This window comes from Eleutherodactylus coqui, chromosome 9 (genome assembly GCF_035609145.1).
Source record: "Eleutherodactylus coqui strain aEleCoq1 chromosome 9, aEleCoq1.hap1, whole genome shotgun sequence".
NCBI lineage: Eukaryota > Metazoa > Chordata > Amphibia > Anura > Eleutherodactylidae > Eleutherodactylus > Eleutherodactylus coqui.
Window position 1 is genome coordinate 152267956 of NC_089845.1, and position 19005 is coordinate 152286960.

General features: G+C 43.5%; 2 protein-coding genes across 2 annotated transcripts in view; one reads left to right on the top strand and one right to left on the bottom strand.

Annotated features, from left to right (window-relative positions):
- LOC136578536 (zinc finger protein 585A-like) overlaps positions 1–19005 on the bottom strand; it is a 241101-nt gene that overhangs the window by 173803 nt on the left and 48293 nt on the right. The window lies entirely within an intron of this gene.
- Positions 1–19005, top strand: part of LOC136578554 (zinc finger protein 585A-like) — a 57422-nt gene that overhangs the window by 9115 nt on the left and 29302 nt on the right. Inside the window, exons 5-11 of the mRNA XM_066578689.1 lie at positions 1991–2088; positions 2162–2234; positions 2342–2439; positions 2565–2673; positions 2783–2877; positions 3015–3123; positions 6558–7863. Coding sequence (XP_066434786.1) covers positions 1991–2088; positions 2162–2234; positions 2342–2439; positions 2565–2673; positions 2783–2877; positions 3015–3123; positions 6558–7863 — 1888 coding nt within the window. The remainder of the gene's footprint in view (positions 1–1990; positions 2089–2161; positions 2235–2341; positions 2440–2564; positions 2674–2782; positions 2878–3014; positions 3124–6557; positions 7864–19005) is intronic.

Sequence of the window (19005 nt, forward strand, 5' to 3'; positions counted from 1 at the left end):
TGTGTGTGGCCGAGCATTATCCTGCTGCCTCTTAGAAGCCGCCATGAGAGGAACACATGTGGCTGCAGGATGTCCTTAACATATCACTGAGCTGTCATTGTCCCTCGTACCACTACTAGGGGTGACCAACTGTTGTATGTAATGACCCCCCAGACCATCACACCAGCAGGGGGCAGTGTGCCGCTCCACAGCAAAGGCAGGATTTAGGTGCTCATCTCAAGGTCTCCAGACATGAACATGGCCATTGTCAGCGCTCAAACTAGACCTGGATTTGTTACTGAAGACAACCCAGTTCCACTCCATAGCAGCCACTAGACCCCTGGGTTGTCTTCATTCACGACATCTCTGCAAACGGAGGCGACGGTGGGTGTCAGAGGCCATACATGTAATGGGTGCTGTGAGACCCAATGTCCTTCAGCCAAGCGGCTGGAAATGGTTCCGACAGAAACAGGGATGTAACGATGGTGCAACCTATCTCTGGATGGCAGACAACAAAATAGTTGGAGCTGCTCAGGCTTGTCGGACAATCCTTTATACTGATGGTCTGTCGAGGGCGTCCTTAGCCGGATTGCTTTGTTTTCTGTCAAGCATCTACTGGTCCTAACACCTTCTAACATTCTGGTCAGAGCAGCCCAGGTAGTGGGCAATTATTCAATGCGACCATCCAGCTTCTCACATCTCAATTATGCGCCCCTCTCAAATTCCCTTTAACTTGGTGAAATCTCTTTTATTGTTTCATAAAGACATCTGGTGGTCAACAAGCTCTACACAAGCAGAAAAAGAGGTCACTACACACAAGTAGTCTCTGAGAACCTTTTTATAGGCCAAAGAGGGAACCACTTTTAGGGCCTCAGGCGGCAAATTTTTTTAATCTAATCACGCCACAACTCTCATCATTTGTATATCTGCCTGAGATGTAACTGCATGCCGAATTTTGCAGCAAAATGAAAACTTCTTCTAGGAACTTGATTTTTTTGACAGATTGTATAAATTTTTTAAAAGTCTTGTTACCCATCACTGTTGGCACAGACTGGCACAAGCAGGTGTGAATTAGATATTGAAGCCTTAATATCATCATACACATATATATGTGCGCAATGACATGTAAAGTCCCCCAATTAAAGCTTTTTTCACATTGCTTTCGAGCCCTACATTTGCATTCTATGCCAAGCATATCCATAAAGCTCAATTCACCTAACAGATCCAAAAAAGTGTAATTTTTACCTCCATCCGGCTTGTATAGTAGATTGCACTATTTTGTTGTGTTATTCTTATACAGAACATATGAAAAAAGTTCCATTTGTGTTCCTATACAGAACCTTACAGCAAAATAATGTGGTGTATATTTTTATTTTTTTTTAATTAACATGGGAGCCTATGGGTAATGTATGGCTATGCAATGGCATACATAATATATGATAGGGGAACCCTCCTGTTGTATACCTCCATTGGAAGGCTCAAACCTATTGAGAATAGATCATTACTTTCTTAGTGAGTTTTTGCCTCCCTTGACTCCAATTCTGCGCTATTGCCATGCAAAAATCTGCATTGGGAATTGCACATGTGGATTTGTCCATTGATAAGGGCTCAATCCGTATGCGGATCTCCTGACAATTATTTTAATAGCTACAACAGAAATGCATAGTTCAGCTGCGGATTTCTACTTTGGCTTTTAGAGGCAAAAGCCACTTGGAAAAATTCACATTGAATTCTGCCTTCTGAACACATTGTTAGACTACCTGATGTCACACAGTGCATTGAAGTTGCGACTGAGCGTGCTGTAGGACTTCTGGAAATAGTTAAACACTGTAATCTGCTTTTCTACGGCAGTCCTATATAATGGAATGATGCAAAAACATGTTCAATGCCGCTTGGTTAAAGTTGTGGGTGTTGGAGTGAGGTGGAAAGTGTGTAATGGAACCCCTGATCTCGTGATCGGTGAGGTTCTCACTGGAGCTCATGTAGTCATTGTGTGCTTGTATCTTCACAGATGGAGCCAGTAGGAGAAATACCCCGAAGAGATGTCCCCTTCCTCCGTATTCCCAGGACTGTCCAGAAGAAGATTCTGATGTCCCAGAGAACCATCAGGTAGATGACACTGAATATTAACATAAAGTGATGGAACCAGAGATCATTCTACATTTTTTTCTTATTTGTTTAGGTTGAAAATCTGATTGATTTTAAAATTGAGGTTAAAGATGAAGAGGAGTCTGATATGAGGACTGATCAGGAGGGTAAGGAGGGGAGACGTTCATTGGGTGTAAGAGAGGGTCACCTAGATACATATCCCATTATCTGATCCTCACATATAATGTATTCCATCACTGTTTGTTTTCTACAGATGGAGCCAGTAGGAGAAATCCCCTGGAGAGATGTCCCAATTTCCTGTACTCCCAGGACTGTTCAGAGGAAGAACCCGATGTCCCAGAGAACCATCAGGTAGATGACGCTGAGGTCCTGCAGTTATAGAGGTTCTTGTAGATTTCCGTGGTCTCTTCTGTTGATCTGTTAGATTTCCTCCTTCCCTGCTGAATTGTACTGAATTATTACATATGACAAATCAGGGAGAAGATCTGACCATTATTAAAGTGGAGGTAGAAGAAGAGTGGATGATGGACGATCACCCGTGTATGAGAGACGTGAAGGAGGAGATTCCAGTAGGTGTTACCCCAGGTATGTAATAATGAATAGAAAAAGTGAATTAAGAGGTTCAATTGAGTGTAAGAGAGGGTCACATAGATACTACTTCCATCATCTGATCATCACTGTGTTTTTCTTACAGATGAATCCAGTAAAAGTTCCCCGGAGAGATGTCCCTATCCTCTATATTCCCAGGATTGTCCAGAGGAAGACTTCAATGACCCAGAGAACCATCAGGTAGATGATGTTGAGCCCTACACTAGATCTATACAGGGGGATTCTGGAGTCATAGATTTGGGGGTCTCTTCAGGTGGTCTGTTAGATTTTCCTCCTGTCTGCTGTATTGTACTGAATTATTACATTCGACAAATCAGGTTGAAGATCTGACTGATATTAAAGAGGAGGTAGTAGAAGAGCGGATGACGGACGATCACCCATGTATGAGAGACATGAAGGAGGAGATTCCAGTAGATGTTACCGCAGGTATGTAATGTAATAAGGAAAGGAGAAAGTAAATTCCCCTTTTCTGTTGGCAGTGATTGAAACTCTTTACCATCACATGCTTGTAGAAAAGTACTTTTTAAAAGTCACTTGCCATATACTGATTTGCTCTGAGCAGTCTGGTGTGCATGTGCCCAGATAATTTCAGATGCCAGATGCCTCCCCTGTTACCCAGCCTCTCTTCCTTTGTATGATATTGACAACATTTTACCTACAGGACTTACAGTGTGACATATGGTTTTACCGGTGATAGGGTTTATGATGGGTCTCCTTACTGCCCCATCTGATCACTCCAGTCTTCTCTTGGTGGAGATTCTCTTGCTGTTGCCCACTTCCATTGCTGGTCAGTTACAGGAGCTGACATTCTGAAGCATAGTTTTCTTTAGGGATCCTGTCCCTTTTCTTAGACTAGACACCACTGAGTTTGTCGGCATGCTGATGTTGGGAGTGGGCAGAATCGAGGAGGGTTACTGCGTCCTTTGTGGATAATGCGGTTAGCCCTAACCAGATGGCATGTGATCTGGGGTCTGTAGTTGTTTCTGATCTCTGCATGTTCCAACCATGAATGCTGAGCCCGCTTCTTGCTTTGAGTCTGCAGAGCCCCTGTTATCACCCAGTCCAGTAAATAGACCCCTCCTAAACCTACATCTTATCCTAAGAAAAAGATCAGGAGATGTGGAATATGTGATCTAAGAAGTCCTATAAGAAACCACTCTGACAGTGAGGGTGATCAATGAGTGGAACAGATTGCCACAGGAGGTGGTGAGTTCTTCAATGGAAGTGCTCAAACAGAGGCTGGATAGACATCTGTCTGGGATTATTTAGTGAATCCTGCATTTAGCAGGGAGTTTGACCCAATGACCCTGGAGGTCCCTTTCAACTCTAAGATTCGATGATTCACTCTGTGTGGTATTGATCAGGTTCTCTTAGAGGATTGCAGGTCTCTCTGTAGAACATGTGTCCTCCTTGGAGGAAATTTCTAGTGTCCGAGCTGCCAGTAGTGGTAGTCCACTAGAACAAGGGCCATAAGTAGTCAAATCTCATCTTCTAATTCTGAGATCCAGAGCTTGATTGCTTCAGATGGAGAAAGATAGACATGTGAGAATGCACTTTTCAAACCTGAAGATGATAACAAACAATATCTGAGGATACATATTGTTAAATCTATATGTACAGCTTTAAGTGAAACAGGCTGGGGTGGTCATCTTACAGTATTCTCTCTCCAGGATCTCTAATCCTAAGAAATCTGCAACATCAAACTATGGAGAGTTATGAGCAGAATGAGAAGCTTTAAATTACATTGAGAGCTCAAATTAGGGATCATCATGTAAAGAATCTCTCCAACAGCATCAGAATTGTCTCCTTTCTCTACCACCAGGGAGGAACCAGATATGGTCACTTCCAGGAGTTTGTTTTAGAGATCTTTAAATGGCCAGAAGGTTCAGATCATTCGATCTCGGTTCACTAAAAAATGGATTGGAGAACTTTGCAGGGGATTTTCTGAGCTGTCAGAAAATAGAGCTAGGAGAGTGGACTCTGAATGAAAAAGATCTTCTAGATGTTAATATTTCAATGGGGAATTTCCCCAAGTAGACATCTTTGCTTCTAAGAAGAACATGAAAACTCCTCTTTTCTTCTCTCTGAATCCAAGAGATCAATCTTCAGGGGTAGATGCCAAGTTCCAGAACTGGCACATGAAGTTTGGTCACGCCTTCCCTCCATTTCCATTAATCCCTGATGTTCTAAATTACACCCGTCGGGAATGGACAACAGTCTTGTTAACAGTCCTATTCTGCTTAAACGAAATTGATTCACTCTATTAAAAAACATTACTTTTCAGCCTTCCCTGCTGGGTGAAATTTTCCTCCTGGTATGGATCAGAATATCCTAATATCTCATTCATCCTAGAATTCCTTCAAGAAGGTCTAGAGAATGGTATAAGTTGTAGTACCTTGAGGTGTCAGCCGTAACACATTTTAGATGTGTCCTAGCTGATTAGTAAATGAGTTAAAAGAGTCATGAAAGAGGCGACTGGAATCAGATGGTCTATCAGACCAACAATCCTTTTTTGGGACTTAAATTCAGCCCTTTCAAGCCTAATATTTTCTCCATTTGAGCCTCCTCAGAAATAAGGATCCTATTCTGGAAAACTTTTAGCTATAACCGCATTACACTCAGTGGGGGAAATTCAGGCTTTCCTTATCTATTGGAGGCCTTTTTTGAACGTTTTTGACAACAGGGTTGCCCGGACGCTAGATCCAGCCTTCCTCCTAAAAGTAGACACCACATTTCCCAGAGATAAAGAAACTATTTACTTATTTATTTTACACATTTATATGGTGCATACTTATTCCACAGCGCTGTATGTTTCCACAAAACATCCCCGCAAACACGGAGAAAACATACAAACTCCATTAGGATGTTGTCCTAGGGGTGTTTTGAACCCAGGAACCCAAATGATGCTGCAAGACAACTGTGTACTATCTGCTACCAAAATACTGACGCGTGAAAACGGTCTTTCTGGCCATCGGCTCTTTCAGCTGGAATGAATGTTTGAAGAGAATGATAGTCCTGTTCATTTGTAATTTTTCTTTTGCCACTACCATCTGGTTATTAATCTGATTCTTGTTGAAGAGGGAGAACCTTCCTCTCAGTTCTTCGGGAATTGTGAGACACTTTTCAGGATATTCCCTCAGGATGTTCCCAATAATCTTTAATTAAGGCCCTTTTTTATGGATAAGAAAAACGTTTCTTCCTAATTCTGAATTTGGTAAACATTTCATCTCCAACTATTCTCTTCTGCTTTTAATGAAAACAAATGTTTGGTACCGTGTTAGCCAGTAGAGCAAAATGTGATTATTCCCTGCAAGAGAAACCAAGTAATCTTGTAGATATGAGACCTTTTAATGGCTAACAAAAATACATGATGTTACAGTGAGCTTCCGAACCAACGCAGGGTTCTTCGTCAGGCTAAAAATGGAATAGATCCGAAGAGGCATGAATATTTATACACACTTATAACATACATACTTATAACAAGGCACAGACATGGATGTGATTGGTTTGCACATAAAAGGAATTCTGCAACAGAAAACAAACTTTTTTTTGTCTAGGCACTGATAACAGAGTGAAAGTTTTATGGTCCCTGAATTACTGTCGGGGTGGGGTCGTCAGGCCAGGAATGCTACAAGAGGTACACAAACATTTTCAACTAGACACTGATAAAGGATATAACATGCACAGCTTATGACTCAAGGAAAGACTTACACTTATCCAGCTGGATCCATATTAGCCTTTGGCTAAAAAAGAATTACACCAAAAACTGCATTTGTGTTAGCAGCCTAAATAGGAAAGTTATACATTTGTCTTTGTCATTTAAAAAAAACAAACTATGAAATTCTTTTTAATCCTTACAGAAAATTCCAGTAAGAGCTCTGAGGGAAACGTCATGTTATCACTATGTTATAAAGTACAAGATGAAGATATCCCGCAGCACTCTTCAGGAGAAAACCTAATTACTGTTAATGAACATCCAGGACATCACAGTACAGATCTATCATATAATCCCCCTAATCATGAGGAACCTTCTCCTGACCAATCACAGATTGTTACCACAAGCGCTGGTCAAGAAGGGATGGAAAGGGTTCAATGTGGTGAACAGTTTACCAAAAGCTCAGGCCTTTTTAAACACCGAGGAATTTACACAGAAGAGAAGGCGTACTCGTGTTCAGAGTGTGGGAAATGTTTTATAGATGAATCAATCCCTGTTGGAGATGAGAGAAGTGGCACAGGAGAGAAGCCGTACTCATGTTCAGAATGTGGGAAATGTTTTACATATATATCACAGCGCATTACACATGAGAAAATTCACATAGGAGAGAGGCCGTACTCATGTTCAGAATGTGGGAAATGTTTTACAAGAAAAATTAATCTGGTTATGCATGAGAGAATTCACACAGGAGAGAGACCATTTCCATGTTCTGAATGTGGAAAATGTTTTACCAGAAAATTAACTCTTCTCAGACATCTGAGAATTCACACAGGAGAGAAGCCATTTTCATGTTCTGAATGTGGAAAGTGTTTTAGAGATAAATCGTATCTCGTAATACATGAGAAAAGTCACACAGGGGAAAAACTGCATTCCTGTTCAGTATGTGGGAAATGCTTTAAATACAGAACAAGCCTTGTTATACATAAGAGAATTCACACAGAAGAAGAGCTACTTTCATGTTCAGTATGTGAGAAAGGCTTTACAGATAAATCAAGTCTTGTAATACATAAGAAAATTCACACAGAGGGGAAGCTATTTTCATGTCCAGAATGTGGGAAATGCTTTACAAGCAAACCAAATCTTGCTAAACATGAGCGAATTCACACAGGGGAGAAGCCGTATTCATGTTCACTGTGTGGGAAAAGCTTTACAGAAAAATCAAATCTTGTTAAACATGAAAGAATTCACACACAAGAGAAGCCGTATTCATGTTCAGTATGTGCAAAGTGCTTTACACATAAATCAGATCTTGTTAAACATAGGAGAATTCACACAGGAGAGAACCTATATTCGTGTTCAGAATGTGGGAAATGTTTTATAGCAAAAGCAAAACTTGTTATACATGAGAGAATTCACACGGGAGAGAAACCATATTTATGTTCATTTTGTGGGAAGTGCTTTACAGATAAATCGACTCTTGTTAGACACAAGAGAAGGCACACACAGGAGAAGCTATTTTGATATTCTATACATGGAAAATGTTTTACGGTAAAATTAATTTTTTAAATTCTTCGGAGAAGTCCCAGTGGAGGAGAAACCCATATATTTGTCTGGAATGTGGGAAATGCTATAAGAACAAAAACAGATTTTATTTAACCCCTCAGGTTCTTTTCAAGCAGAATTAGCCTAGATCTGCCAAACACACAAATTATATTTCCTCTATTATATATAGAGGTCAATGGTGAGCGGGATCCAGCAAGGAAAACTATGGTGGGTTGGTGGATTTAAGGAAGAAAAGAGCTTTGTTTATAATCATAGCAATGATGCTAAATTGTTACCACGAACCTCGCTTTTTGTTACCATATTCACAACTCTATCCACAGTGCAGGAGAAGTTAAAGTGAGAAAGAGAAAAGGTAAGGATATGCTGTGAAAACTGAAACATATGTGGACATATCAATATTTGATCTTCATTCATACAGTATAAAGATAAAAGTGATTAAACTGAAAGAACCATTTCATTTGTTAAAGTTTTTTGATCTGCCATTTACTTCTGTGGCTCAAATACCTGGTGCTGTACCTTTAGCACAAACAACCTGCAGCGGGCGTTAATTATAAGCCTTATTCGCACTCGCGTATTTTGGTTAGTATTCTGCATTGGTGTTTGTAAGCCACAACTAGGAGCTGGTACAAAACATGGCTTTGTCATCCAACCCCTCTCTCTAGCGAGTTATTCCTTGATGCATTTTCTTGTATGTCTAGGGTTATTGCCATGCTGCAAGGTCTACTGTGAGCTGAACCTTAATCTTTCTGACACATGGTGTTACATTATCTTCAAACATTCCCTGGTATAATGAAGAATTCTTAGTGGATTCTTCTGTTGACAAGCTGTCAGGTTCTGATACAGTAAAGCAGTCACAACCATAACGTTTCCACCACCACACTACCTATTAAGCATGAGATTTTTAGGGTAAAATGGTAGCCCAATAACACTGGCTGCTTCTTCTTTCCATAGCAGATTGTTCTACAAGTCCTGGTGTCTGCTTCGTGACCTCGAGTTCATGGGTAAATTGTAGTCTTGTCCTCATATTTTTGCTTTCTGGTTAGAAATGGTTTTCCTCCCCACATCCCATTGTAATATTTATTTCCACAGTCTTTTTGCCATGATAAGCATCAACAGTGATGAAAATTACCTGGACATCGCATGGATTCTGGCTTTCTTGGAAACTTCTCTCAGCATCTTGTGCTCTGCTCTCAGGCTGATCTTGCTTGGACACATAGCTATTGTTCAGAAAACCATTTATATGTTTAGACAAACAATTGGCATTTGTCTCAACATATAAATAGTTTTCTGAACAATAGAATGGACTTGAAAACCTTGGATTTTTATATCTGTGGGCACCTGAAGCAAACTGTCTACAGTGTTCACATTCAACACTTGAAACAGCGAATCAGAGATATTGTTGAATCTGTCACTCCTGATGTTCTTGGTTGACTCTGGTAAGAAGGGAAATAGCACTTAAATGTTTACAGAGCCACAAATGAAGCCCACATTGAAAGTCAAATGTGGAGAAGTCTGAGTTGTTCTTTGATTTAACTCATCATTAGTAATATGGAACATGTTCCATATAATATGTAATCTGTTGAAGCCCTACCATGACTTTTGGGAACACAAACTTGGAGACTATAGGAGAAATTTGCTATGACCGGCATTTTTGATGCTGAGCTTAGTAGTTTTTACTGGTGAACGTTATACATGAAGAGGCCTGCATTTTTTCATGTATTATGCGCATCCCCAGCATCTCCATGTGCCTTTTCAGAAATATACACCAGGTCTGACCAAGCATGTATTTCTGGTATAAGTTGCTTAAAAAGGGGAAGATGGACTAAATGTTAGCACAATTTTTGGAGGAAACTAAGCCAACTAATAGGTGGTCTAACCTTAGACTGGACAGTGTTAACATTCAACAGATTTATCATTCAGTAGAACCACTATGGTAAATCTGGCACATTTTATGATGGTGTAGTCTAAGTTTCACTGCCTATGTAGCGTTTCTGGCTCTCGGTTTGGAGCCACGAGTGTAGTAGCGGGAGGCCTGGAGAATGGTCAAGAAAAGCCAGAGGTCGGTATTAGGAGGTCTTGTGTTGCGATACAAATGGAGGAGGTGAGTAGCGTTGCCAGGAATGAAGCCAGAGGTCAGTATGAGGAGGTCTCTTGTCGCGGTACGAATGGAGGAGACAGGTAACCTTATCAAGAAGGAAGCCAGAGGTCGGTATTGGGAGGTCTTGTTGAAATAGCGGAGGCATAGGCAGGAATGAAGCCTGATCAGGGCACAATAATCAAGCACTGGTGCAGTGGCAGGGTCAGGCTTTTATAATCGGCCTAATAAGAAAAAACGGAGGCTGATTCTGCAGGATTTGGGAACAAGCCAAGTAGTCATGAAGGGGGTCTGTGGAAAGGCTGGATGGCTCAGCAGGAAGAGCTAGTGACTGGAGTGCAGGAGGTCCCAGGTTCAATCCCTGATGGTCTAACTTTTAGACAGTATTATTAAATAATCCCCATTGTATAAATGTATGACATTTTTTTCTGTGGATTTCTCTTTTAATATGCTATTGGAAAGTCAATTTGATTTTTGCTCAGTTCCCTAACTTTTATCTTTTTATATTGTTCAGCTGAAGATCAGATATTGATACATCCACTTGTTAAAAGAAAAAAGCAAATACGTTTACATGGAGCTACTGTAAGTTTTTACTTGAATATAGTGAATGATTTAAGGCTGGAGTCACACTGTATTATAGCTCTGTGTTGAGTGGGAGCTGGCTGTGACTGACAGCCAGCCTCCCATTACGACAACGGAGATTGGTGAGAATACCAATCCCCACTGTTTAACCTTTACATGCCACAATAAATCTTGATCGCGGCATGTAAAATGTTAACAGAGCCAGGGTGCTCTCTTCATGATGTCATCAGCCTTCCATCATGTAGTTACGGATGGCCGATGGGTTGCCATGCCACCCAAGTGCCAGTCAATGGCGTCTGGATCTGCCATTGCCTGTGATTGCTATGAGTAGTAATAATACATTGCAGTACAGGAGTACTGCAGTGATTTATCAAAGCTATCATGGCGTCACAGGTTCAATTTCCCTACAGGGACATAAAAAAATAAAAAGATATTAAACAAAAACCCATGTAAAAAAAACAACTTTTTTTGGCACATTTCCCCACTGAAATAAAAAAAAAAGGGTATCATCACATCCATAATGACCACCACACAAAAAACAAGCCCCCATATAGCAATGTTGACAGAAAAATAAAAATGTTATAGCTTTTCAAAAGTGGAGATGAAAATCCCTAAAAATGTCCTTATACAAAATAGGCCATGTCATTAAGGGGTTAAACACCGTATTTGGTTATTCAAACGGAACCCCATGCGGAGCTTTAATGCAGTGTGAACCTACCCATAATGTGTAATATTGAAGGGTGAGAAAATGATTGTAAGTAAACCTAAAACAATACCAGCATTTTTTTTTCACACACAAAAAGCTTTATAGTTGTGTTACCATCCCCAGAATTACTGTTCTTTTCCTTCTCCCATCATCTCGATCTGAACATTATGTAGAACGTTGTTGTGATGTTAGAATTTTGCAATAAATTTTTTGTTATACTCTGTGTTTGCTAAATAGATTTTTGCTAATTTACCTGAAGGGGTTTATCAGTCTGCCTCTGAGCAATGATATAATATGGTGGAGGTTGGATGCCTTTGCCACACGTCATGTTGTCATGTCACCTTTAGAGATGAACGAGCACACTCGTCCAAGCTTGATGCTCGTTCGAGTATTAGGGTACTTGAGATGCTCGTTACTCGAGACGACCACCACGCGGTACTCGAGTCAATTGCATTTCCTTCCCCGCATGTTTAGCGCCATTTTCTAGCCAATAAACATGCGGGGAAGGCATTACCACTTCCTGCTGTGACGTGCCAGCCCTCTGCCCGCCAACAGCAGTGAGTGGCTGGGCCGATCAGGTGACCGCCGAGTACTTAAACTGGTCCCTCCCGCGGCTCGCCTCAGACGCATGCTGGCAGAGGTTAGGGAAAGTGCTGCTGCTTATGCAGGGATAGTGTTAGCGTAGGATCCTGTCTTCGAGAACCCCAATGGTCCTTCTTAATGCTACTCCTCATCGTGTGCATTATAGTTGTGGCTGGCTTGGAGCAGTAGTGCACCAATTTTTTTTAAGCATCTCGCACTGTGCAGGCCATTTCAGCTATAGCGTTCTCAGTCTGCAGTGTATTACACAGAGTTTAGGGACAGAGCTGCCTATATAGGGAAAGTTGCCACCCTGAGGACCCTGCAACGTCTGTTTCAGCTGCTAGAGCACCGACTGCTGTGCGACGTGCCCACACTCTGGAATTCTATGCTGCACATGTTGGCCAGGCTGTATGAGCAGCGTAGAGCAATAGTGGAATACCAGCTACAACATGGGTGGCGGAGTGGTAGTCAACCTATGCAATTCTTTACTGAGTGGGCATGGATGGCAGATATGTGCCAGCTCCTCAGAAACTTTGAGGAGTCTACCCAGATGGTGAGCGGCGATGCGTCCATCATTAGCGTTACCATCCCGCTGCTTTGCCTACTGAGAAGTTCGCTGCTAAGCATAAAGGCCAACGCTTTGCGATTGGAGCAGGAGACGGGGGATGACAGTATGTCGCTTGATAGCTGGACCACCCTCATGTCTATATCTCAGCAGATTTTGGAGGAGAAGGGGGAGGGGGAGGGGGAAGAGGAGAAGGGGGAAGAGACAGCTGGCCACACTGCAGAGGGTACCCATGCTGCTTGCCTCTCATCTGTTCAGCGTGTATGGGCTGAAGAGGAGGAGGATCCTGAAAGTCATCTTCCTAGTGAGGACAGCGATGTGTTGCGTACTGGGACCCTGGCACACATGACTGACTTCATGTTAGGCTGCCTTTCCCATCACCCTCGCGTTAGACGCATTCTGGCCAACACGGATTACTGGGTGTACACTCTTCTAGACGCACGGTATAAGGGGAACCTTTCCACTCCCATTCCCGAAGAGGAAAGGGGTACGAGATTGGTGCAATACCACAGGGCCCTGGTGGAAAAAGTGATGCTAAAGTTCCCATCTGACAGCGCTAGTGACAGAAGGAGTTCCCGAGGGCCAAGTAGCAGGGGAGGAGCAGAGATCAGGCAGCATGTCCAGCACAGGCAGGGGAACACTCTCCAAGGCCTTTACCAGCTTCATGGCTCCCCAGCAAGACTGTGCCACCACTCCCCAGTCAAGGCTGAGTCAGATGGAGCACTGTAAAAAGATGGTGAGGGAGTGACGTCAGACGCCAGGAGCAGCGGCACGAGACGGAGGCACGAGCGGGGAGCTGAAGGGGACAGCGGAGCAGCTCAGCAGCCGAAGCAGGTGCGGGGGGCAGCCGAAGCAGGTGCGGGGGGCAGCCGAAGCAGGTGCGGGGGCAAGAGAGACCAGTGAGACCAGAGCGCAGCAGCCGGCGCCAAGAGGCTACCAGGAGTTCAGCGGAGCAGCTGAGACAGGAGGGCAGAGTGAGCGGCCGCCGGGACAGCGGGTGACGTCACCAGGAGGAGAGGAGGAGTGGAGGAGCTGATAAGTATCTTCTGTGTGTGTTTGTGAGCTAAGTGTGTGTCTTCTGTGTATCTGGTTAGTTGTGTCTTCCGTGTGTGTGTGTGTCTGGGGGTCTAAGTGTTTGTGAGGGGGGTATAAAAAAAAAAAAAATTTTTTGTGACTGGTTGCGCATAAGTGTCAGCGGGTAAGAGGTTGCGCGAGAGCGGCAGCGTGTGAGTGGTTGCGGCAGCGGGTGAGTGGTTGCGGCAGCGGGTGAGGGGTTGCGGCAGCGGGTGAGGGGTTGCGGCAGCGGGTGAGGGGTTGCGGCAGCGGGTCAGCAGTTGCGGCAGCGGGTCAGCGGAGTGTGAACAAGTCTATCTTCACTACTTCCACAAGTAAATTCTAGATCCCCATTAGGATGAGCTCCATGTCTGGCAATGTCATCCAGTGTGCTACTTGTGCAATGTATGCAGTCCTTGATCAGCTGATCGAGGGTGCATACTGTTGCGCAAGATGCGTGCACGTCGAACATTTAGAAGCCCAAATTCTGGATCTAAATGGGCAACTGGCAACACTGAGAGCCATTGACATCATGGAAAGGAGTTTGGTGCTCACTGAGCAGACACTCGCTGGGGTAGAGGCGGGGGCGGATGTTAGTACGGAAGAGCAGGGGGAGCAGGCAGTCAGCTGGGTGTCAGATAGAAGGAGGCGTAGAGGGAATAGATCCAGGGAGGCTGGTCCTGAACTGGCACAACCCAACATGTCTGCAACGTTGGCAGATGAGGGCAATGCCATTACAGAGCCAGCACCACTGCAGCACGACACGCCCTCTGAACGCCAGGGGGATGACTGCTCCAGTGAGACGTGGACGGGGAGCGCAGGGCAGGCTAGACAGGTTCTAGTGGTGGGGGACTCAATTATTAGGGGGACAGAGAGGGCAATCTGCCATAAAGACCGGGATCGTCGAACGGTGTGTTGTCTTCCTGGCGCTCGAGTTCGACACATCGCGGATCGGATTGACAGATTACTGGGAGGGGCTGGTGAGGATCCAGCAGTCATGGTGCACGTTGGCACCAATGAACAAGTTAGAGGTCAATGGAGGGCCCTCAAAAATGATTTCAGGGACTTGGGGTCCAAGCTCAGGGCAAGGACCTCCAGGGTAGTTTTCTCGGAAATACTACCTGTACCTAAAGCCACACTAGAAAGGCAGCAGGATCTTAGGGAGGTAAACAAGTGGCTCCGGAGTTGGTGTAAGAAGGAGGGATTTGGGTTCCTGGAGAACTGGGCTGACTTTGCTGTCGGCTACAGGCTCTACCGTAGGGACGGGCTGCATCTTAATGGGGAGGGTGCAGCTGTGCTGGGGGAAAAGATGGCTAGAAGGCTGGAGGAGTGTTTAAACTAGGGACTGGGGGGAGGGTAAAATGAGAAATAGTGGGGTAGCCAGTGTAACTAGCGATCCGGGTCCAAGCAAAGGGAATGGGGGTCGAGCAGGGGGTGGGGTTAGTACAGTTAGAACTGATAGATCAGCCATAAGTACGAATAGCAACAAAACAAATTTAAAAAACAAAAAAAATGATATAAATTGTATGACCACGAATGCACGAAGTCTGATCGGTAAAGTGGGTGAGCTTGAAGCGAGAATGACTGATGAAAGCTATGATATAGTCGGAATTACTGAAACATGGCTTGATGATAAGTGCGATTGAGCGGTGAATTTGCAGGGGTACAATCTCTTCAGAAGAGACCGAAGGAACCAGAAAGGGGGAGGGGTATGTCTGTACGTCAAATCGAACTTGAAGCCGAGGCTACGGGAGGATATAGGGGTAGGAGACGAACAGGTGGAATCTCTGTGGGTAGAAATACAGGGAGGAAAAAATAACAAAATCCTGATAGGGGTCTTCTATCGACCACCAAAAGCAACAGAAGAAACTGAAAACTTACTACTAAGGCAGATAGAAGAGGTGTCAAAGCGAAACAAAGTAATTATCACGGGGGACTTTAATTACCCAGATATAACATGGGAGAACGAAACCTGCAAATCTCACAGGGCTGATAAGTTCTTGAGAGTAATTAAAGACAATTACCTGAACCAACTTGTGCAGGAACCAACAAGAGGGAGGGCCATTCTGGACCTAGTACTAACCAACAAACCGGAACGTATAAAGGGGGTGCAGGTTGAGGGGCAGTTGGGGAACAGCGACCACAATATAATCAACTTCCAGCTGTCATTCAATAAGAAGCCTTATCAGGGAGTGTCAAAGAAACTAAACTTTAGTAAAGCAAAATTTGATGAGCTTAGAACTACTATCGGTAACATTAATTGGGACAACATCCTCAAAAATATCAGTACGGAGGAAAAATGGGAAAAGTTCAAAAGGATCCTAATCGCCTCATGTGAGCAGTTCATTCCCTTTAAAAATAAAAGAAACTCAGCTAAAAGGAAACCAATGTGGCTCGACAAGACGGTACGAGGGGCAATAAACGAAAAGAAGAAAGCGTTCAAACTACTAAAGCAACAAGGCAGCGAAGAAGCGCTAAAATCATACAGGGAAAAAAACAAAATATGCAAAGATACGATCAAAACTGCCAAGGAGGAAGCAGAAAGACGGATCGCAAAAGAGAGCAAAAACAACCCGAAGCTATTTTTCAACTACATTAACAGCAAAAGGATTTGCAGGGAGAGCGCTGGCCCTTTAAAAAACAATGCAGGAGAAATCATTGATGATGACGAAGGGAAAGCAAATCTACTAAACAGTTTCTTCTCAAGTGTATTCACCAAAGAAAAGGAAATGCCACACGAGATGCAGGGGAATAAAACGAACCCCTCACAAAATATCTCATACCTAACGCAGGAGGAGGTGCGGAAGCGTCTAAAGAAAACTAAAATTGATAAATCGCCGGGCCCAGATGGATTACACCCAAGGATACTAAAGGAACTAAGTGACGAGATAGCTAGGCCGCTATACCTAATATTTCTAGACACTATCAAGACCGGAGTAGTACCATTGGACTGGCGCATTGCCAACGTGGTTCCAATTTACAAAAAAGGGAGCAAAAGTGAGCCTGGTAACTACAGGCCAGTAAGTCTCACTTCAGTAACGGGAAAAATTTTCGAGGGGATTCTGAGAGACGCCATCGATGAGTACCTCAAGGAGAACAAGGGAATAACTCCTCACCAGCATGGATTCATGAAGGGTCGCTCATGTCAGACAAATCTGATCAGTTTCTACGATGAAGTAAGCTCTAAGCTGGACCAGGGAGAATCTATTGATCTTTTATATCTGGACTTCTCTAAAGCCTTTGACACCGTGCCACATAATAGGCTAATATACAAAATGAGGCAGCTCGGACTGGGCGAAAACGTGTGTAAGTGGGTAAAAAATTGGCTCAATGATAGAAAGCAGAGGGTGGTAATAAATGGCTCATACTCTGATTGGACCACAGTCGCTAGCGGGGTGCCACAGGGTTCAGTACTAGGCCCCACTCTGTTCAACATATTTATCAATGACCTGATAGAGGGGCTGCACAGCAAAATATCAATATTTGCAGATGACACAAAATTATACAATATAATTAATGCAACGGAGGACAATGTGCGGCTACAAACGGACCTGGATAAGCTGGGGGCTTGGGCAGAAAAATGGCAAATGAAGTTCAATGTTGAAAAATGTAAGACTATGCACATGGGCAGGAGAAACGGATGTCACAAATATTCACTTAATGGGGTACCACTAGGGAAAAGTGATATGGAAAAGGATCTGGGGGTATTAGTGGATAATAGACTAAACTGGAGTAACCAATGCCAGTCAGCTGCTGCAAAGGCAAATAAAGTCTTGGGGTGCATTAAAAGAGGTATAGGGGCGAAGGACGAGAACATTATCCTTCCATTATATAAGGCACTTGTCAGGCCTCACATGGAATACTGCGTACAATTCTGGACACCGGTGCTCAGGAAAGATGTCACAGTGCTTGAGGGGGTTCAAAGAAGGGCAACTAAACTAATACATGGAATGACGGGACTGGAATACCCAGAGAGGCTATCCAAATTGGGACTATTTACTCCAGAAAAAAGAAGGTTAAGAGGCGACCAAATAACCATGTATAAGTACATGAGGGGACAACACAAGGATCTCTCCCGCGATCTGTTTACACCCAGGACCACGACGGTAACAAGAGGACATCCGCTACGATTAGAGGAAAGTAGGTTTCATCACCAACACAAAAAGGGGTTCTTTACTGTAAGAGCAGTGAAACTGTGGAACTCTTTACCGGAGGAAGTGGTGCTGGCAAAATCCATAGAGGAGTTTAAAAGGGGACTTGATGTCTTTCTGGAGAAGAAGGATATTACAGGATATAAATATTAGGTTAAGTGTCAATCCTGGTATAATAGCAGGTAGGAACTATTAGGGGTTGATCCAGGGATTAGTCTGATTGCCATTAGGGAGTCGGGAAGGAATTTTTCCCCCAAAAGGGCTAATTGGCTTCTGGCCTTGGGGTTTTTTGCCTTCCTCTGGATAAACACAGTAGGATAGACAGGCTGGACTAGATGGACAATGTCTTCATTCGGCCTTACATACTATGTTACTATGTTACGTAGCTGATCGTACCACCGTCCTCCATGATGCCTCTGCTCCATACAACTATTGGGTTTCAAAGCTGGACATGTGGTACGAACTTGCGCTGTACGCCCTGGAGGTGTTGGCTTGCCCTGCCGCTAGCGTCTTGTCAGAGAGGGTGTTTAGTGCAGCTGGGGGAATCCTCACGGATAAGCGTACCCGCATGTCAACTGCCAGTGCCGACATGCTTACACTCATAAAGATGAACAAAGGCTGGATTTCCCCAGACTTCTCTTCTCCACCGGCGGAAAGAAGCAGAACCTAATGATTCTTTTCGCTGCAACAGGAGAAAAATGCATCCTCTATCACCCCAAAAAGGGGGGAATTAGCTTTGTCAATTACTCTCGGATATTACTACTCCTCCTCCTAAAATATCATGTCATCACGCTGAACTGCCAATTTTTCTGCGGCCCAAAAGGCTCTGTTTAAAAGTTTTTTTTTACAATTTTTCAAAGTTTCAAAAGTATTTATACTTTAACAGAAACCAATTTTTTTCACAGGGCTGCCTCCAGGCTCTGTTACAAATTAAGCAACAGCAAGCTGTATCTTTAAAAAATGTTTATGGGTTTCACCTGCCCTCGTGGCTAAGCGATTTTTCAGGGGTACACTTGTACTCTTGGTGCACCAATTTTTCAGGCCCTTGCCTATACTGTTATCTAACTAATTTTTACACTCTTGGTAACCAAATTTTTTCAGTTGTCTGCCTATACTCTTGGTACACCAATGTTTCAGGGGTTGCCTACACTCTTGCTACAGAAATGTTACAGGGGTCCACCTATACACTTGGTACAGAAATGTTACAGGGGTCCGCCTATACTCTTGCTACATAAATGTTACAGGGGTCCGCCTATTCTTTTGCTACAGAAATGTTACTGGGGTCCGCCTATACTCTTGCTACATAAATGTTACAGGGGTCCGCCTATACTCTTGCTACATAAATGTTATTGGGGT